Consider the following 22456-nt stretch of genomic DNA (forward strand, 5'->3'; position numbering starts at 1 on the left):
AAGGCCCGGCCCCAGGACACTCGCTCTAAACGCCGATCGCAAGTACCAGTAGCTCCTGGAGGACCCGTCGCCCTGGCAACCGCCGCCGCCCGTCGCGTCCGGGGCGCGGAGGGCACTTCCGGCGTCGCGCCGCGCCACGTCGTGCGCCTGCGCGGACGGCGGGGGTCGAGGGCGGAGGTCGGGGGTCGAGGGGCGCGGGGCGCGGCGATGGCTTCCCTGCGCGCTCGGGGCGCTGCTGCTCCACGCGCGGGGCCGCAGCGGCGACTCGGTGTCCCTCCCGGCCCCCGCCGCCCCCAGCCTGCGCGGGCTCGGGGCACGCGCCGCCCCTGGACGGTGGCGGTCGCCCGAGGGGGCAGGGGGCGGTCCCGGTGTCGGGCGTGGGGTGAGCCCCGAAGCCCCAGCACCGGAGAGCAGGAGAAGTCGTCGGCAGGGCTGGGTGGGGTGCCGCCCGCAGCCCAGTGGGGCGCAAAACTGCGTCCCCAGGACTTGCAGACCTGCCCCGGCGCTGAGCGGGAGGGAGACCCCTGCGGCGGGCGCGAGGGGGGCGGCTGGGTTTGCAGCTCATTTACACTGTCAGGGCAGACACTGGGCCCCCGGCGCTTGTGTGCATAAATAAATAAATATTTTTTTTAAAAAGTATGCGCTTTGGGACCATTGCAGCGTATGGCTTATAATTCCATCTTTAAGGAATTGCAGAGTGTAGGTATCTTCCCCCGGGATCTGATCCGCCGTCTCTTCTGCGCCTTGTTTCGCTTCGCCGTTTTCCTTTGTCCATCGGAATGCGCCAGGGGTAGCGCCACAGTTTCAGGCCTAGGGCAGAAACGCCCCTGAGATTCGGTTTCACCCGTTTTGGGGTTTTTATTTATCCCTGGTTTTCGTTTTTACTACATTTTGTGGCTAACACTGTAATTTGTATAATCTAGCTTGTCATTTTTGCAGCAGTAGCTAATTTCCCCCACTTAGAGACTTTCCCCATCTCAAGCAAGAGTTCACCCAGCACACGTTGGAATTGACAGTAGTCCTAATGCCTTTCCCATCAAATCAAAACCCCAGCTACAATCAAGTCTTCAGCCCTAAAACGTCTTTACTATGGTGTTTCCAATCTAAGCAAGTCAGTATGCTTTCTGCCGGGAACAGAATAGGCAGACTGACCGAAATACACTGCTGAGCAGCGGGTGAGACAGGAGAGGTCTGCTGTGCCATGTGGGTATCTCCCCGGCCAGCCAGGATCGAACCTGCACTGCAGAGGCTACGGACAGTGGCAGAGCGCTGCACTCAACCACCTGCACCACTAGGGAGGCCTTGAACTTACATTTTTAACCTCAAGAGCTTGAGATTAAATTTTGCAGAGTCACAGCATTCTATCCATTGATAAGAAAGTGCCAAATACCTAAAATAATTGCTAAATCACTTTAAGGAAATAAGAGATAAAATTGATGATAATAAGCAAATGTAAGTCATCAAATTAATATCAACCAAAAGAAGAGATTACAATATATAAACATAAGAACTTTTTATTATACTAAAAGCAATGCAAAACAACAAAAAAAAGAAGTTAGTAATACACAGCTTAAAAGACTTTTCTTCTAAAAGTTACAAGCTTTTAAAACTGAAAAGATGAACAGAAGTAAAAAAGTTAGGCTTATCAATATTTAGAAAGACAAATTAGGTCTTATTACTTGCTATAGTGATATTTATAAATTGGCCCCTAAAATAAATTTAGAAATGTTTCCATCTTTGGTTAAAAGTTAAAAGTTATAACACTTAATTCACAACTGAAGTTTTTAGCTGTGTTTCCTTCTAACAGCATGAATTAAAAATGGTATGTAATATTCCCTTCTTCTGTTTTAGCTATGTATACAATCTCTGAAGAGCAAGAAGTGTTGTGGAAAGTGCTGAAGAAACAGTTCTGATTTATATTTATATCCACTTAATCAAATGAACTTTTTTTATGTGTAAATACCTTGTACAGTTTATACTCTTAATTAATAAGACTGGTTATACTATATACTATCAAGATAAAATAAATCAAAAGTTCCATTATGAATATGGTTATCTTACTAGTATAAACAGTCTACCATTAAATGGCTCAATTAGTAAATAAATGGCTAAGTCTTTCACTATTTTCTACCAATCATTTCACAGTCATAGCTTGGAGACACTAAAGTTTGCTTTTAACTGAGCATTTATTTCCTTAGAAAATGATACTATTTCTCCAGAAGATCCTCACACTACTTATCCAACAACCTTCAAGTTGATGGCAGTTTATCAGCAGGAACACTGGAATACATCGAAGAATGAATGAGTATTAAATACATTGAAGAATGAATGAGCATTAAATACACCAACTTTCCATATTTCCTGTTAAAATTTGAGTCATTTAACGATGTAATTGTCCAAATTCATTTATGTGCAACTTCTCCAAAACATCATCTAGTGGCTGGTTGTTAAGGCTGACACCATTTATTCTTACACATTAGAAAACAGAAACACTTCAAACACTTCAATAGAAAAGAAAATAGTTACATTATCATAAATAAATAAAATAAAATTGTTTTCTCACCAAAAGCCTAATTTAAAACTCAGAAATGCTAGTCTTTGGAGAAGATGATAAATGTTTCTATTCATATATTCCCTAAAATTTTTTTGACAAGTGACATCTTGTTTATATGTAAGTTATATGAAAATTTTCATAAGTTTTAGTTTTAAAATATACAGTTTCTGTTACATTATAAATATAGTCATTCTTTTAAGATAAAAATTAAATCAGTCCTTCAAATGTAACCCATGCTACATTAATATACTGAAAAGATACCTACTATAATTCTAGAACAATATTTCTTGTATAAAGAATTTTGTATTTCTCCTTTTGCCACAGAATTTTATTCTACTTTGAATTTTGGAAATCTTTTCTTGCTCACTCTAGGGTGCTTACCTGAAATAAGCTTATACATACAACAAGCACACACTCATTTATGATGAAATTGCCTTTAAATTAATTTTCTTTAACTAAAAATCCCAAAAATCTTTTGTCAAATCTGGATTGAGTTACCATGACAACTACTGTGAGAATATAACTGATTCAAGCACCAAATAAATTACAAATTTTTACATAAAATCATTTAAAACTAAAGGGAAATTTTCATGAAAACTTCTCTCTTAATGGACGGGATTAGAAGAAGAGTATTTATGAAGCTTTGAACTGTTGAATTGTCCCTTTGTTTCTCCAGAGATTTTACTTTTCCAAGAAATTTGTAAGATTCAGGCTAAGCAAGAGTCCACCTTTCTCTTGTAGGAAAGTGATAATACTGCAGTAAGAGTGGGGGAAAAAAAGAATGCCAACTGACCCCAAGCAGCATTTTAGGCAGGCCATGTCAAGGAGTGAGGACTTCAGAATTGATTTGTTTAAAATACTGTGCACAACCCACCCCCCACCCCCAGACCCCTGGAGTCTCTGCAGACTCCCAGGGGATCCAGCACAGAGTGAATCCTACTCCTCCGAGGTCCAAGGAGCAGCCGCTGTTCACGGAACTAAGAAAAAGCACTTTTCCTGAATTACTCCTTTGACTAACGAACTGACTTTGAAGGTTTCTGAGATGGTGCCATGTTACATTTTGAAACCTGCTTTTTTACCTCCAGGCTCACCAAAGCATACAACCTTGAGCTATCACACCCCACTCATTAGCTGACTCATTTTGTTCATGTACAGATTCTGGACTAAGAAAATCACACTAAGGAAGTGGAGTGTAAAAGTTCTACCTGTGAGTAAGTGCTCACTTGGCACATAGACTGCTCTGGAAAAGCACTAGGGAAAGAAATAGGCAGCTTTTACAGTAAGTGTTACTGGGTGATTACAGCCTATTAAAATATTTTTCTTTTAAAAGAACAATTTTTTTTTAAGTTGTGTATTACTATTTCCCACTTTAAAACTTACAGAATAGTACGTTATCCTGTGGAATGTCCTAAAGTGTGTAGCTCAATTGCAGTACCTAGGTTGGCTTCAAAAGCAGAGGCAGAAAACCTTCCAGAAAGGATATGTTTGGTGTTCAGTCTCTGCAGATACGTGCTGACCTTGTCCTGGAATGCCAGCGTGGCCTCACATCCACAAGCGTCTTCTGTGGAGATGAGTCTTCGTGCTTCCTCAATGGCTAACAATGACAGTATACAAAATGTTACAGCTAATGAGAAATCAGAGCAAATCAGGAACTCTACAATACTTCCATTTTTTAAGACTTTTTCCAGGGGGTCAAAGGATATAAGAGCCAACAGTAAGAAGAGAAAACAGTTAGAAAATACAAACTGTGTGAGGAGATGTTGGGAAAAAGTTTACAGCTGTCAAAGCTGGCTAGTGGTTATATGAGAGTTCACTGTATGGTCTCTGTACTTATGACTCCCTGAAATTTTCCATGATATAAAGCAGATTTTTTTAAAAGATGATTGATGTAGGGGGAAGCCAAGAATGCAGAGATAAAACAATTTTCTTCTGATACTGTGTCCTCACTAAGAAATGCAAAATGAGGAAAACAGTTCTCTGTAGGAACAAAATATTTCAAGGATTAAAGCTAAATAATTCCTGATTTCTTAAACGGACTATTACTCTCTTTGGTGGTTTGAATTGTGAGAATTCTACTTTTTGCCCTTGAAAACATGAGAACCAAAAATCAGATTTCTGTTGTTTACACTGAGCAAAGGACACGGGAGAACGCTAATGCTAACTCCAGCTCTGTCGGTGAGGAAGCTAGTCCTTTTCAATACCACAGCTCCTCAAGTTGCCTAATGAAGTAAGAGTAACTTCCTGGGCCTGAAGATTGATGTACAGATCTCCCTTGGCTTAAAAAAATATCCTAAGTCAAAAATGCATTAGTTGGCCTAACCCACCAAACAACTTAGTGTAGCCTAGTTTACCTTAAGCAGCTCAAAGCACTTATATTAGCATACATTTAGGCAAAATCAACAAAGCCTACTACTGTATAATAAAGTGCTGAACAGCTCATGTTATTCATTGACTACTGGGCTGAAAGTGAGAACCCGTCTAGAGTACCAGTGGTTTACCCTCGCGCTCGCGTGGCTGCCGGGAGCCCTTGGCCATGGCCAACATCATGAGAGAGCGTCATCCCACACCACTAGGCCAGGAGAAGGCCAAAACTCAGCATCTGAAGTATACTTTCTATTGAATGCGTATTGCTTTGGCACCATCTTAAAGTCAAAAATTGTTCGTCAGACCATCGTCATTCAGGTACCCTCTGTGTTAGCTCCCCATTTAGTATAGCAGAACTTCAAATAATGTCACTTGATTCACTGTCATTTTGTTATAATGAGATGAAAAAAATCATGGCAGGCATTGAGGGAAACACTTTTTTGAGGACCTGATTTTTCCACACATCATTTTGCTTAAAATCATAATCTCCACAAGAACCTCTCGTGATGCTGAGGACTTAATGGACTGTAGTCCTCTTATCAGTAGTTTCTCTTTCTGTGGCTTCAGTTACTCACAGTGATCCTCAGTCCAAAAATATTATGCATAACACAACATTTCGAGAAAGACCATAGTCACATAATTTTTATTACAGAATATTGTTGAAATTGTTCTATTTTATTGTTGGTTATTGTAGTTAGTCTCTCACTGTACCTGCCTTACAAATTAAGCTTTATTATAGGCATGTATGTATAGGAAAAACCAAAGTATATAGAGTTCAGTATCATCGGTAGGATCAGGCATCCAGGGGGGCTTCGAATATATCTCAGCAGATGAGGGGACTTCTGAAGTACTGTTGCCTCAGGATAGGAAGTGACCCTTTGCTGATACATATTCTCCCACATTCTACAAATATATGCCATAGGGCTGGGGGACCATAAATTCACTTGATTAAATATCCACCTGTCCAATTCCTGTTGAACCTTTCTGGGACAGCCAGCCCAATTCCATCTCAGCCCATTAGTCAGTAAGCCACAAGGTACCTATTGAATACCAAGTACATGCCCACCGTGCCCATACAGGGTATAAGATGGGCTTTTATAAGACGGGTCTGTCTTGCCTGACAGATAAGAGGCTGTATGAGGGCAGAGGCTAAGTGAGATACTCTAATACCAATGGAAAACTGGGAGGTAGCAAATTGAAAGATGAGAGATGGCTCCACTGACAATAGCATGAAAAAGAATAAAGTATTTAGAAATAAATTTAATAAGTGCAAGAATTATACACTGCAACTGCAAAACATTGTTGAAAGAAATTAAAGAAGACCTAAAAAAATAGAAATATCCCATGTAAATGGATTGAAAGGATGAAGAAGGTGGGCAGTGAGAGCTAACACTTAGCTGGTACAGAGCTTTCCTGTGGGATGATAAAATGACTTTTATCCTAGCTGGGTGGTGTGGCGGCTGCACAAAATGTGAGTGTACGCCACTGAACTGCATGCTCAAAAAGGGCTAAAATGCTAATTTTTATGTATATTTTACTACAATAAAGAGAAATCCAGATGTACATAGGGAGAGACTTGAGGGCAGAAAGCCCAGAGGAAGAGTCGAACTTTATTCTGGCCTCCAGCGGAAGCCACAGGAGTCTTCTGACCAGGTGGGTAGCTCAGCCTGGGCGAGAGGGAAGCTTCCTCCTAGCTTGTCCCACCAAATGGTAGGCGGGAAGGCATAGCAGGGTCTTACCTGAACATGTCTTCCTGTCTTCATTCAAGGTGTAGCCAGCATAGCAATCGCAGTGGTAGGACGCGGGCCCATCACTCACACAGACGTGCTGGCACCCGTGAGAGCCCAGGGCACACTTGTCCCGAACTGACCGGGAGTGGCACGGGGAAGAAAAGGCGCCAGATTACAACAGAGAAGAAACAGCCTTCTGGGAGGAACAGCTCCCGTGAGGTGCCCATGGGTGCAAAGAACACCTCCTTCACCTTCAGCAACAAGTCTCAGGGCTTGGGGGAGGAATCTCACCCCACTAGCCTCGCCTTTTATTGCACACATGCTGTCCTTTTTGTTTCTTGCCTTCTCTTTTGGCCTCTGTACAGCACTGGGCTGCGCTGAGTCTAGATTATATCCCCAAACTTGCCATCGGCCCTTCCTGAGGTGCACCTCGCCGCCAGCACCACCACTATTCCTGGACCACCACAACATCACCAGAGTAACTTGTTAAGGACCTACTTGCTCCTGGAATTAGTGCGATGCTGCGCAGAAAGGACTACAGTGACCAAGGGTCTGTGCTGCAGACCTTACAACATGGAACTGAAAACACTGGCCTGCGCACGCGCACACACACACACACACACACACACACACACAAATAGTGATGATGACGACGATGATGATGGTCACATGTATGACTGGAGAGTTAGGTATTATCTGTCACAAGTAAATACATTTCATGGAGGACGACAGAGTTTTCCCAGGTTTGAGGAAGCGAGAAAAGGGCCCTGCAGGTCCTGTGTCTGAGACAGCCCAAGGCAAATGAAAACAGCGATTCTCCTCAAGTGAACTCAGAAAGGCTTCCTGAGAGACAGGAAGGCCATCGCAGGGGCCGAGCCAGTGGATGCGCTCCCTGTCGCTCCATGAATGTTGGTGCACATGCAGATGCTCCCCACAGCATAGTGCTGCCCGTGAGGCAGCTCCGCGTGCAATGCAGAGTCCTCGTTGGCCCATCCACAGAGTGTCTTCGCACCTCACACAGCGTTCCCCTTCATCACTACAAGCTTTTCAGCAAAATACCATAGCAAAACCAGTTATTTCCCCTCATCTCAGATTAGCAGCCTCTCTAGAATTAACAAATGACTTGGCAACTTCCTGGCTTTACCTCTAATTTCTAAGTCCCCCTGTTGCCCTCCCTGCAAGGGGAAAGCAGGCCCTGAAGGGGAGCTGTCCATGTCACACACCACAGCCTTGGAACGGTGTCCACTGTTACCTTAAAATATATAAATACTGGCTTCCCTCCAAAGTGCCTTTCTCTTTTGTCTTATGCCCAGGGCAAGTGCCTGGGCTCCGCTACTCACCGGCAGAGTGACCCTGGGCAAGTTACTCACTCTGACTGTGCCTCAGTTTCCTCAGAAGGTTGCTGTGAACATTAAATGTGTGAGTGCGTCTAAGGAGCCAGGCCTGGCACACAGACAGTTGAACACTGGCTGCCTCATCTGGGAGTAGTCTGCCTTCACTGAAAATCAGCTTTGAGGGCCTCCCTGGTGGCGCAGCGGTTGAGTGCTGTGTTGCAAAGCTGCCCACAGCCTCTGCAGCGCCGGTTCTTTCCCCGGCCACCAGGCGAGGGTCCCACATGGCTCGCAGACCTCTCCTGCCATGCCCACTGCTCCCCTCAGCAGTGTACTTCATCAGTCTGCCTGTTCTGTTCCCCGTTCTGACTCTGGTGAATTCTTTTGCCCTCCCGTGCTTCTGACTGTACCCAGTGCTTGTATAAAATAAATAAATCTTTTAAAAAACAAATAAATAAAAATAAACTGAGAATTCTCTATTCTGCCAGAAGATCTATAAAATATGAAAGTAAAGTTTGCAAAAAAACTTAGAAATTTAAAAAAAAAAAAGGAAAAGAAATTCAGCTTTGATGCTTTATGGTTTGGTTTTGTTTTTTAAATAAAATGTCCCATTTTATTCCATCATATCTGCAAGTTTAAATGTATGTTTGCTTTGTTTCCTGTTCCCAGGTCTGGGAGGTTAAAGTATTAAAGGGGATACAGGGAGTCCTCACTTCATGTTGTTGCTGAGCTCTAGAAACTGACTTCAAGCAGAACAATTCAAGCCCACAAATAACATCATTTCTTCAACAGCCAATGGGATTGTTTTTTTCTCAACATTGGACCCCAAAGACATTCATCAAAAAGATGTGATTTGAGGACATGCAGTGCCTGTGCCCCTGCAAGTGCAGCCACGAGTCCTCCCCACCCCAACTGAGTTCAGTCCCCGCCTTTTCCCCCTACACTGCCCCCTGCACAAGCCAATGCAAGTCACTCCCCCAGCGTGTGTTTCCCAGTCCAGGCCACCTAAACCTTCCTCTCCCCCGTGGCCCAGTCTGGCCCCACCCTCCCTGTGTCCTTTCCTGCCTCCCCAGCCCTTCCTTGCTGTCACCCCCACTCCTTGGCTACTCACGCCCGCCTTCCTAAGGTGTTGGTTGTCTTTGCAGCCTGTAAGAGTCAAAAACTTAAGCTTTTTTTCATCCCCACAGTGCTGAGTGCAGCCTGGGGAGCCACGTGGCATCAGTGCTCTTATAGATTTCATGTTTCTGTAAGAAGGAGTGGGTGATATGCCATTTCCCTTCATCTCTCTTGAAAAGGGTCACATAATATATCTTCTCCAGGGAGAAGAAAGTACACATAAAAATCTCTAAAAAAAACACTGAATGTGCCAGAACTAAACACCACCTGAGAGCTAGGTGTTTCTCTTAGCAGTGCTTTGACGTTATGAACACCCCCCTGTTCTGCCACATGAGTTTCAATCAGATTAATGAGGATCAGCAGCGCTGGCGTGAGCTCACGCGCCGAGCCATGGGCTCAGCTCCTCCGAAGATCGATCACCTAGAAGCTGTTGGGGGATGACTCGCTTCAAACTTCCTGGAAGGTCTATGTGGGTCTAATTCAGTCATGCACAAAGTCTCCTTTAGTAAAACCACCCGGTTTTAAGATTAGCACTACAGAAAAGATCCAGGCCAAGTTTTAACTGGAAAAAGATCAGTTCAGCCTATCACACCAGTCACCATTCAACTGCCTTCCTCTATTTGCTTTACAAGTCCCCAGCACACAGAGATAAATAATTTTCCTGGATAAGGATCCTGTTAGCTTGTCTCATAACCCCCATCCCCACCCATTTCCCAGTAATTTTCTGAAGTGACCTATGTTTGCAAAACCTAGTGAGCGCTTGGCCCTCTCAGTAATGTGCGTCTTGGCCTAATAAACACAGTAGAATGTTCTGAGCCAGATGCTTAAAATTACCTTCAAAGATCTGTCTCCTGATTCTTAATAATACACCATCTTTTGAGTTCCAGGAGCTCATACGGCTCAAAATTGACCTAATGACCCCCAAACAACTCAGAGTAGTAAATACGAAGGGGATGAATCAATATTCATAGCAACACTCAATCAATTCAATCCAACGATACTATCAATACTGACATAGATGATGCTGAGATAAATGTCAGCATCTGTTTCAGGACCCAAATTAATCTGCAATAATAAAAGAATCTCACTCCTGGTGAATTGCAAGTTGGTTTCACAGCAATGAAAAAGCCAAGTGTGAAAGAACTTGCCCGGCAGACCCCACCTGAGCACGTCTTCTTGTCGTCAGCCAGCGTGTAGCCCTCGTAGCACTCACAGTGATGGGCCCCCGCGCCATCATTCACACACAGGTGCTGGCAGCCGTGCGTGCCCGCAGCGCACTGGTCGTCAGCTGCCAAGCGAAGACCAGGAGAGAAGAAATCAAAAGTGGAAGACTTTATGGGTGACATCTCGAAAAACTTACGTGCAGTTAGGACTTTATAAGAGTAAAATGTACTAGAAGCCCCTCAAAGCCATAAGGGCTGTTTGCTCTGAGCAGGATTGAGCTGAGTTCAGCAAGATCCTGCAGATAATAGCGACTCGCGAGGCTGCTACTTCCCCACCATCGCTTTTCAAAATCATGTGAACTGAGTTTTGCTAATCCAGGTAGCTCGTAAACGCCTCCAAAAGTGTTCTTTGTAGATTTACTGTGCTCATACCAAATCGGGAGAACGCCAGCAGTTCTGTGGTTAGTTACACTAGATGCGGAAAAACCCAGAAGCAGAGTGTGAAGATGTACACTAACCCTTCTCTTATAGATGAGGGGAGCTGAGTCCAGAAGAGCCACATCTGAACTCCAGACCCAACTGTCCACTGACCTCACTTTTTAAATTTTATTTTATATATTTTTTACATCATTTTTCATTTTGCACAATGTATGCATTTTCATCTTGGTTATAATTCCCATACAATTCCCACCCAAAACTGCACTTTTTTCAGCATCTTCATGATATATTTAAACTTTATTTTTAAGCTATTCATTCTGGAATCACTTCAGGCTTATGAGAAAGTTGCAAAAAATAGCCCAAAGGTCCTTACCCACTTTCCTCGATGTTTCCATTGTCTATAACTACAGCACAGTCATCCAAGCCAGGACATGAATGCTGACACAGGACTAGCTGCTCATCTACACACCCTCCTTAATTTCTGCCGATCATCCCTCTACTAATGTCCTTTTCTGGTCCAGGACCCACTGCATGAAGGAATCATGTCTCCTTCATCTCCTCCAGCGCAGACAATTCCTCAGTCTCCCTTTTTCCTTCATGACTTTGACACTTTTGGAAAGTTCTGGAAAATTATTTTGTGGAGTGTCTCTCCATTGGGGTTGGCTGATGCTTCCTTATGCTTCTACCTTTTTAGCAAGAACACCATAGAGGGCCTCCCCGGTGGCGCAGCGGTTGAGCGCTGGGTTGCGAAACTGCCCGCGGCCTCTGAGGCGCCGGTTCGATCCCCAGCTGCTCCCCGGCCACCAGAGGAGGGTCCCACATGGCGCGCAGAGCTCTCCTGCCGCCCGCTGCTCCCCTCAGCAGTGTACTTCGGTCCTTCTGCCTGCTCTGCTCCCTGCTCTGGCTCTGGTGAATTCTCTCACCCTCCCGCACTTCTGACTGTACCCAGTGCTTGTATAAAACGAAAACAAACAAACAAACAAATAAATAAATAAAAAAAAACATGCCTCTAAAAAAAAAAAAAGAACACCATAGAGATGCTGTTGTTTCCTGGGGACACCACGGCAGGAGCTCACGGTCACCACGTTCCCTGCTGGTGCTGGTGGGTTTGGTCACCTGGTTAAAGTGGCCTTGGCCAGGCTATTCCACCGTGATGTTGCGGATGTTCTCACTGTAATTCATCAGAGTCTTGGGGGGTGTTGCTTGAGTGTTAACTTACTGTGTTTGGCATGGAAAGTACCACGAGAACAGGTACAGAGAAGGAAATGAATAGCACGGTGACACGACCTTGACACGGTGTGTGCGGCCACTTCCAACTCTAGCTCATAAGACATGGGGAAAGCCCAAGGGTGGCAAGAGAGGAAAACAGACCAAGCTCTCTATCACGTGACCTGTGCCCCACGATGGACAAAGAGCAGCCTCCTTCCCCACTTACCCGAACAAGTTTTCTTGTCTTCGTTCAGGGAATAACCTTCGTAGCACTCGCAATGATAGAAGCCAGTCCTGTCGTTGACACAGATGTGCTCACACCCGTGAGTGTTCAGGGCGCACTTGTCGATCACTATCAAAAGACGAGCAGGGCACAGGTAAAAACATGGAAAATGCGGGAAATCATTACAGCCCCCCGACACACACAGCTAATGAGATGGGGGGCTGGGGGAGGCAAGGGGGGCACTGCTGAACTGCAAGTTGGGAGTCAATTCCTAGTCTTCACCCCACGACACGAGTAAGTCTCCTCCCTTCTTCGGTGGGTCTCATCTCATTATCTATAAAGTGTGTAGGTTGAATTAAATAATCTCTAAGTTTTTTCCTTTCAAAATCATTTTTCTAGAATTCAAAAAAGTTCCTATTTCCCATTCTTCATTGAGTTCATGTCAGTATTCATATGCCAGGCGAGTCAGGGTCTCTCTGAACTGCCCGCTGCCTCCAGATTCCATGAATCTGCCTGGCACAGAGAGGAGAGGGTAGCTTGTATTCTTAAATAAAATTCAGGAAAAGTTCCAAATCCTCAAAGAAGCAAGAGTTTTGGCCCCCTTCCTTACTCGCGGTCCTTTTCTCTAAAAACAGAAGCACCCTAGTAGGCTGATTTATGTATAGTCTCATTTTCTCCTCATTCCTTTTCAAGGTTTAGTGACAAGCAACAGTAAACCAGACAAAAGGCAGATGGGAGAAAGCACCAGGTCAGACCCAAACCTGGAAGATGAGGCCCCTGCAGGTGCAAGTCCTCCAGCAACCCAGCAGCCTCACCTGAACATGTCTTCTTATCGGCATTCAGGGAGTATCCTTGGCTACACTCGCAGTGGTGCCTGCCGTCCCCGTCACTGACACACACGTGCTGGCACTGGTGTGAGCCCAGCATGCAGGGGTCCACAGCTGTGCAGGGGGTGACAGTGGTGAGTTACGACACGTGGGAGACATCCCAGGGACTCTGCTATGTCAGAAGACACGGTGCTTCCCGCTCCTTTCTGGGTCTATCTTCAGTTCTCGATAAACACCGCCTATTTGTTTCCTGCTTCTGGCTTTTTAGCAATGCCACCCCTTATTTACCCCAAAAATACAAAAACAGTAATTTGAAGAAATATATGCACGCCCACATTTATTGCAGCTTTATACACTCTGTGAAAGCCAAAGCGCCCATCAACTGAAGACTGGATAAAGAAGACAGGACGCATATATTTGCAATGGAGCTCTGCTCGGTTACCGAAAAACAAAGAAACAAAAAAAAGATGAAATCCTGCCCGTTGCAAACCGTGGACGGCTATTACGATAATGAAAGAAGTCAAAGAAAGTCAAACACGTAGGATAGAGAGAAAAAAACAGATGAACAAAATAAAACAAACGCTTTTAGACCAAATGACTCATTAGCAGTGACAGAGGGGAAGCGGCAGGTGTGTGGCTAAATCGGGTGCGAGGTGTCAATGGCACGGGAAGGCGAGAACTAGAGTGGTGAATGCTGTGTAGTAGTTACACCTATTGGTTTTGAATGACGCGCACCTGAAACCACGTCATCCTGCAATTTACTTCAAATGAAAAAAAGACATATCACTTTTACACTAGTAGTGCTGCTAATTTAAAGTCACAGATGGTGTGGGTTCCCTCAAAAGAAAAAAGGAATTTTGAATTTGGAGCTGAAGCCCAACACGCATACGGTGAGGTAACTTGATCTTTCATTCAATTGACCCAACCTGCCGATGAAAGCGCGTCAGTGTCCCAAACACCAGAACGGGGAGAAGAATAATGTACCCCTAAAGCTCTTTGAGCGAGCTGTCCCACTGCAGTCAGGATCTGGTTCCCAAGGGCCCTATTGTTGGTGACTGACAGAACTCACACACAAGCATTCCTGCAGGCCTGGGACTATTCCCTCTTGAGCTGCGACACACTTTGGAACATGCAAATGGCGAGGGTGATGTGGTCGCGGCCTTCTGCGTACGCAGCGTGGGTTCCTGAGCCCAAAGACACAGGCAGGCATCACGGGGCCTCCGATCTCTGCCAGGGAATAAACTCATACACTCTCCCCCACCAGGCAAAAAGAAAAGGATGAACAAAATCAATGAAATGACATTCGCTGAACTGCAACCCCATCTTCTGGCTCTTTTGGCTCTGGAGTCATTTCTATCTCGTTGGATTTTTCCCCTAGTGGGACGCCTGAAAGAAGAATCCATGAATTTAGTCGTTTCTGAGAAGGAGGCCTGTTGGAGGAGGCTGGGGCTCCTGCGGCAGGTAACCCAGCCTCGCTGCTCTGGCAACAAGACAAGGCTAATATTTTCCCAAGCAGGGCCTATTCAGGAGTGATCTTTCCAGCCTGTTGACTGCAACAAGCTGCTCCTCAGTCTTTTTTCCATAGAGAGGACATTTTCCCCCAGAACAAGCAGGTCTTTTGTACCGCAAGGCAAGGGTTCCACTAGCCACGTGTTACTTTATGGCCTCCCGGCCCCACCCCAGGTGCTAGCTTGCAGACCCAACTCTGGCAGAGCCGCGACTTTATGGAAAAGCTCTCACCACAAGCACTGGGGCCTTTCCTGGGAGAAAGAAAACCATTTTCTTTCAGGAAAAATGATGAATGCCAAGTAGATGCCACCGAAGCCAACAGCGGCCTATGAAGGCCCAGTGTCCTGGAATAGGAAAGACAAGCAGGTCCCGCCAGGTCTGGCTGAGATGAGGCCAAACTCTGCTCCAGACCAAGACTCCGTCTCCCATTTCCTGACAAACTGGTGATCTCTGAGCTTCAGTCATTTAGATATAAAGTCCCCTTGACATTCACAATTACAATTGCTGGCTCCCTTGTTTGCCTCACCCCTACCTCCAGACAGTTGCTTGATGGTGGAAGGCACTACCTCTATCTTGGCATCATCGGTGATCAATAAATGTGTTTTGAGTAATTAAACGAGGAAGAGATTACCTAGCAAAAGTTACCTACATTTCAAAATTCACTTGAACTAGAAATTTATGTGCCCTGGCTTGAATAATTCCATAAAGGGTTTCAAAAACTGTCTTCGAATGATTGAAAAAAATAAAGCAGAGAGATAGTAAATACAGCAAAACCAAAAGAAAATAAAAATAAATTTAAAAATAAAAAGTAAAGTACGCATCCCATACATCCAGAACGCTGACCAGTGACTAAAGAAAAACTCCAGTCTTGAATGGATTCATGTTCACGGATGTGACTAATGGATGCTAACGTTTCCAATCAAATTAGCATGTTCCTACTCAAACTCCATCCTAAAGGAAGGAAGGAGTAGAAGGGCAGTGACAAAATGATTTTCTAAAAGTCTTTTTCTTGCTATCCTTCAAAGGAGCTGAAACTCCAGTCTCTCCGATTGCTGATCCCACAAGGAATAATCTGAGAAAGAGCTCAGACACCCTGAAAAGTAGGGTGTCCTCGGCCCTCACCGTGACAGACAGTGGCACCAGCACCGAGGCCAGCATATACTCCGGGGACAAAGGCTGCCGCCTGTCCTCAAACAAGCAGAGCTGTTAGGCCTAGAGCTGGAAAAGCTAAAGAAAATATCTGGGGAAAGCGTAGTGGTGCTCAGAGGGGACAAGAGAGGCATCTTCAGTTTATTATCTTCATTTTTTTCTGACCCCATTGGGGAACAGCGGGCTCATTTATCCTGAGTATTTCCAGCCCTTCCCATTTCTAATGCAAACACGGAGATTTTATGAGCAAACCAAGTCACATATAAGGCAGCTCTATACTCTTACACCAACAAAGTATGTTTACATTGGTAAAAAGCACCAAAAAAAAGTGTTCCTATATCTAAGTTTTACATAAAATTTCCATTAAAAAAAGAAAGAAATCCCTTTTTCTATAGGTACATATGCCTGGATATAACATCCTCTCTGGTGAGAAGCCAGCTTACCGCAAAAGGTTTCCTGGAACCGTGAGGAGAGTTTCTCGATGACCCCATAGGTCTCCACGTAGAACACATGCTCTTCCAGGGGCTCACTGGCCATCATCTTGAGGGACGCCAGGTCTGCCCGGTCCACGCCCACCGCGTAGAGCTCGATACCCGAGGCCCGGGCCCGAGCCGCCACCTCGTTCACCTGATCCTGGGGCCTCCCGTCTGTCACGATGATGGCCACCTTAGGGATGTTGTACCCGGGCCCCCGAGCTCCTGCCTCCATGGTGAAGGCTTCATCCATCGCTGTCTGGATGGCCAGGCCCGACATGGTGCCCGTGGACAAGGGTGTGATTCGAGCCACGGCCTGTTTCAGGGACGGCTTGTCCAGATGAGTCTGGAGGTGGAACTCGATCTTCACGGTGCTGGCATAGTTCACCACGGCCACCCGGGTGGCCGCCGCCCCGATGTCCAGTGTGTCAATGATCTGGGAGACAAAGGTCTTCACCTTGGTGAACTCCAGGGGCCGGACGCTTCGAGAACTATCGATGATGAACACCAAGTCCAAGGGCCTGCTCTGGCAAACACCTGCGAAAAGAATGTGGGGACTGAGATTCCTGCAATGGTCAGACCGCATCAGAAGTGGCGCCAGCCTCACGCCAGAGAACACCAGGGTGGGAGGCCAGACCTGGCAGCTCCCTAACCCCAAACACCCCGCTTGTCTGGATCTCCCCCAAAACTCTTCTCCCTTTGGATGTGAAAGGACAGAGGCCCTCAGAATCCCAGAGGTGTGAAGTCTCCCCAAATATTTCACCTCTGGGCCACGTCCTGAAATTGTACTTAGAACTTCATCCCTCTGCTTACACTTTGTACCCAAGGTTCTTCTTGATTCCTGGAAATGAAAGGATTCTAGACCTATTTTAGGCATCTTGGCCATCTGAGGAGATAGGACAAGGTGTTCCTGAGGAGGTAGAAGGTGAGCTCCGGGCCCGCCTCTCGCCCGCACAGGCTGCAGGGACCTCAGGCAAGGGCAGAGTCTGAGGAAGGTGCGCTGTGCTAGGCTGTGGCTTCCTCCACTTCCAAGACGATGAAAACTGCTCCAGAGGGATCCTAAATTCCCCTCCACCTCCTCATTCACTCACATTTAGTGTACTTTGGGGCCCAACTAGCTTTGAGCTAGTTGAAAACAGAACGGGGGATGCAATGTAATCTGACGTGTATTGCTCGTATTTCAATCTTGCAAGTGTATTTTATTTTGAGAAGCAGAGACTGTGACCTGATATTTATCCTTCTGGCTCCCCCCACCCCAACTCTCTTAATCACCTCTTTAACTCCTTCCTTCACTAATTATTTTTTTAGGGTATACCACACAGTAAGTCCTGGGCTACATAAGCAAATAACCGATTCCCTGCCATTAAGAAACAGGTATCTTAGAATATTTTTATTACCATCTCCTCTTTCTTATAACCCTCCCTCCAATCTTGTTCTACTCCTCCCTATTCCAGTCACCAAAATCAAGTCCAAAAGTCAGAGTGGCTAAGAGAGAAACCTGCTATTGAATTTCTTTTTCTTTTTTTTTAAATTTATTTTTATTTATACAAGAACTGGGGTACAGGCCAGATGCACAGGAGGGTGAGAGGATTCACCAGAGACAGAGCGGGTAACAGAGCAGGCAGACTGATGAAATACACTGCTGAGGGGAGCAGCGGGCAAGACAGAAGAGGTCTGCTCACCATGGGGGTTGCTCAGAGGCCAGCGGGGATCGAACTGGCGCTGCAGAGGCTGCGGACAGCTTCACAGTGCTGCGCTCAACCGCCTGCGCCACAAGGGAGGCCTTGAATTTCTTTTTCAAGACAATCACTCTTCTCTACACACACACACACACACACAATCTACTCAGGGAGTGGAGAAAAGACAGACTCAAAAGAAAATCCTAGGCTAAGCAGGTTGTGACAAAAGTCCTTTCTGGAACAGGAATATACCTGCATATAGTTTCTTTTAAAAAACTGAAAATCAGGGCCTCCCCGGTGGCGCAGTGGTTGAGCGCTGGGCTGCGAAGCTGCCTGCAGTCTCTGCAGCGCTGGTTTGATCCCTGGCCATTGGGCGAGGGTCCCATATGGCACGCAGACCTCTCCTGCCGCCCACTGCTCCCCTCAGCAGTGTACTTCGGTCCTTCTGCCTGCTCTGCTCCCCGCTCTGGCTCGGTGAATTCTCTCACTCTCCTGTGCTTCTGACTGTACCCAGTGCTTGTATAAATAAATAAATAAATAAATCTTTAGACATAAAATAAAATAAAAAATCAGCGTCATGGTTTTATCCTGCTGCCTGGTGGTATCCAATTATGAAAATAAACAGTCTCCCACTTCCATGAACACTGGAGATAACTGGGTGTCTGTGAAAGCAGAGGTTCAAGGTGTTTTATACCCATTTGACAGGTGGAAAACCTGAGGCCCAGGGAATGGCAGAGCAGAAGCTGGGCTCCAGGACTCTGCCTTACAGCCCAAACAGGCTTTTCACTGGCTGGTTGCTTCTCTCTTTGAGGCAACATTTTCCCCCACAAAAATCAACATTATCTCATGTGCTGGGTTAATATACTGCTGGTTGACTTTGAGCCATCAGCCTAAAACAGGCCCTATGTCATGTATTTAGTTAAGTCAAAAGGAATTAAGTTTTTTTATTTTTAACAACTCTAGCATTTCACCTCATCCCTTGATTACTATGTCTCAGGAGCAAGAAAGAAACAGGTTGAAAATCCTTCTTGGAGCTGGATCAAGACATTTCGGTATAATTGGAGTAAAAGACAAAATACATGATGCTATGAACCCGTGTCTGAAAATGTCTTTGTTAACACCCAGTGGTGTCCTTACCAATGCCAGGGTTATGTTCTTCCAAGAAATGGGTCTGACTCTAGGGAGAGTCCTCTAGGGAAAGTTCATGGGGTGTGGTGGGTAGAACAATACCACCCCCCAAAATGTCCATGTCCTGCTCCCCAGAATCTGCTCCTTTACATGGCAAAAAAAGACTGTGCAGGTGCATCGAGAAGGTGGAGAGCAATCCTGGATTATTACAGTGGGCCCAGTGTAATTATAAAGGTTGATAAAATTGAAGGGGCGAGGCCGAAGACGGGATCCGGGAGGGGGGTAACATGTAAGGACTCAACTTGCCTTCGGTGCATTTGAAAGCGGATGGGAAAGGTTATGAGCTCAGAAATGAGGGTGACCCCTAAAAACCAAAATTGGCGAGGAAATGAATCTCCCCCACATCCCTCAGGAACACAGCCCTGCTAACATCTGCATTTTCCCGGTGACACTAGTGCCAGACTTCTGACCTATAGATCTCTCAGATAATAAATGTGTGTGGCTTTTAAGCCACTGAGATTGTGGTACTTTATTACAGCAGGAAATAAAAAGCTAACCCAGGGCCCTACCTTGGATCGCGGGAGCTTCTGGTACTGCCTGATTTCAACCCCTCAGCAACATCAGTCATCATTTTTGAAACTCGCTCTAATTTACTAGAAAGCAGCACTTTGATTCTCAGGAATGAAGTGCGAATCTGAATTTCCTAAAACGATGCTGCACTCACAATATTGCCACCTTCTGATAGTGCTGCTAGAAATAAAAGTCCGTGCCAAGCTCAAAAGTCTCTTGCGGCAAAGGGAGGGAATTTGGAGCAGGGTGGAATGTGGTACTTATTAAAGGGTTAGCCTTCATTATTGGGGTGAATTCCAGGTAGTGATGAACCAGTGCTGCTTAGGGGCAAGTGGCCACCCCAAGCAGAATCTCCCTCCCTCTTCTGGCAGCTCCTGGGGTGTCCTCCTGTCCTCACACCCAGGACTCCCCACCCTGAATTCTGCCCTAAATCCTAGTAGGCAGAGGCAGCTCCAGGACTGGGGAGCACAAGGAGTCCCAAGCGGGGGAGACAGAGGGAGGCACTTCCAGGCCGGGTGCATTCAGCTGAACGGAGAGGTAGGGCCAGGGGCAGATTTGGGAGGTGACCCCATATTCCACAGCTCCCCAATGCTCCCTGCCCAGACTGCAGGGGGCAGTGACCGGCGTTTGAGCCTCACGAGACTCCAATCCCAGCCCTGCCTTCTCAGGACTCAGTTTCCCCCGCAGACCTCCCCGACAGGGGTCCTCCGTCCTGGCTCCGGGGTCTGGAGGGGCAGGAGCTGGGCCCCGGGGGCCGTGCTCCCCTCCGCCGCTCCACGCGCGGCCCACCCGGCCCCTCCCCGTGCTCGTCTCGGGGTCCCCCTACCTGCGCCCCCTCCGGAATGGGGCTCGCGGGCGGGGGCGGCGGGCGCGGGGCGGCGCCCGGGGCTGCCCTGGGGTCCGCGCGCCCCCCAGCTGCGGACGCCGGGCCGGGCCAGGGGCCCGGGGGCGGCGGGGGGCGGCAGCAGCAGCAGCGGCCAGAGCAGCGGCAGGAGCCCGGGCAGGCGGCGCGCCATGGTCCCCGAGTCCGCGGTCGCGGGGGGCCGGCCCCGCGCCGATTTAAAGGTCCCGCGGCCCTGGGCCCGCCCCGCCCTCCGGGGGGGCCGCGGGGGGACCCCGCCCCGGGCCCACAAGGAGCCTTGTCCGCGCATTCCGGCGGCAGCCCCGGAATGTCTGGGGCGAGCCCGCCCGCGGCGCGGGGCCCCGACCCCCCCAGCCCGCCCGCCCGCCCGCCCGCCGCGCCCCTGGGTGGGCCCGGCCCGGCCTCCTGCGGCGCCGGCGTCCCTGGAAAGGGGCCCCGCCTGCAGCCCCCCTCGCCCGCCCGCCGGCAGCCGCGTCCCCCGCGGCCCTGTGGGGACCCCCGGGCGCGCCCCGCTGCCGCCCCCACCCCCTTGCTTGCCTCAGCCTCACGCCGCTCCTCACCCGCACGCCGCGCCCCAGCCAAGTCCCACAGTTTGCTGTGGGCTCTGGTTTCAAAAAATAATAATAAAAATCCTCAGCGTCTAGCAGCACGAACAGAGGAGCTTTCATCCCAGCTTCAAACGTCCATAAACATGGGAACCTGCAGGACTGGGAACAGAAAGTCAAACATACGCCCCAGAGAGCCCCCTGTGCGCTGCAAGGACAGCTGGGGCCCGCAGCGGCTTCAAAGGCCCCCCTATAACCCATTCCCTCTCCCAAAGGGCGATGTGGCAGCACTGGGCTGGAGGCCCCCCCCACCCCCAGCACTACCCCCACCCCATCACTACCCCCACCCCATCACTACCCCCACCCCATCACTACCCCCACCCCCATCACTACCCCCACCCCATCACTACCCCCACCCCCATCACACCCCCACCCCATCACTACCCCCACCCCATCACTACCCCCACCCCATCACTACCCCCAACCCCACCACCCCCTCCAGGAACGCACAGCCCCCGAGCTGGAAGCAGCTGCAGCCGTGCCCCTCTCTCAGGGAACATAGGGCCTGTGGGAAACAGGCTGGCTGGCTCTGCCTGGCAAGGAGGCTTCTAAGAAAGAGCAGGTGACTTTTGAGCTGGATCTAAAAGGCCAGGATGGACGTGCTTCCCACAGACCTTTTGTGGCCTCCCTGCTTGTGGACCGCGGCCCTTTCCCAACTGCTCTTCACACCATAAGCGGAAAGTCACTTCTCTCCTTAAACCCGGCAACTTCACTTCCAGCGAAATTCAAACTCCTTTTCATGACCAGCAGGGCTCATCAGGATTCCCCTAAGCCTGCTTCTCCCACCCTTCCAGATGTTATATGAGCTACTTGGTCCAGGGTTGCTTATGGGTGGTGCAGCTGCACCTTCGTGGCCACCATATTGATTTTAACAAGTGGAAATCCACTTCGATAATGGCAGTGAGGTAGCCTGAGGGATGGATGGCTTTGTCATTTGCACTTTGAGCTATAGTGAGTTGGTTTATGCCCTTAATATATCATTTTCTGCTTATTCTATCCAGAGTGGGTTCTGCTGATTGCAACTAAGAATCTTATCTCGATTTTATAATTTTGTCCTCTGAGTGCCATTAGGGGGCATTGTAGCAAAGAGTTCAAAATAAATCAAATATCTCAGCTCCCTGGTGAATGACAGCAGATTCAGAAGACTTCAGACTCAGGCATATGGAGACCTAGGTCTCTAACTTTATGCAGGAGATTGAGGGTTCAGCAGAGCTCCCCCTGAACAAGGTGAGAGTGTCCAAGTCTATGGATGCATTGGATGCATATTCTTACATCTCATAAAGAAAAAACAAGACAAGGTGCTTGGACGACAAAAATAAGACAAGTTGGAAGGCAATGTTGACTGCTCTGGAAAAGAAAGGGCCCTTTCTGAAACATAGATGGCACATTTTTATTATCACCAGTAAGTTCTGAAAAGTAGTTAATGACCTACTAGTATCCATTGATATTTAGAATTCACAATGTTTCTATTTAAATTAATGAAATTAATATTTGAAAAGAGCAGCTCAAAGCAATGTTATTTCCTT

The 22456-nt window shown here is 47.4% G+C and overlaps 1 protein-coding gene across 1 annotated transcript; it reads right to left on the minus strand.

Moving 5' to 3' along the window:
* Positions 1–25: 25 nt before the first annotated feature.
* Positions 26–20479, minus strand: MATN3 (matrilin 3; the record flags this gene model as incomplete). Its single annotated transcript, XM_084236006.1, has 8 exons — positions 26–147; positions 3990–4148; positions 6658–6783; positions 10258–10383; positions 12132–12257; positions 12944–13069; positions 16057–16623; positions 20290–20479. 8 exons carry the CDS (start codon positions 20477–20479, stop codon positions 26–28), a joined length of 1542 nt encoding a protein of 513 aa, XP_084092132.1.
* Positions 20480–22456: the final 1977 nt, after the last annotated feature.

Source organism: Talpa europaea (assembly GCF_964194135.1).
Source record: "Talpa europaea genome assembly, chromosome: 6".
Taxonomy (NCBI): Eukaryota; Metazoa; Chordata; class Mammalia; order Eulipotyphla; family Talpidae; genus Talpa; species Talpa europaea.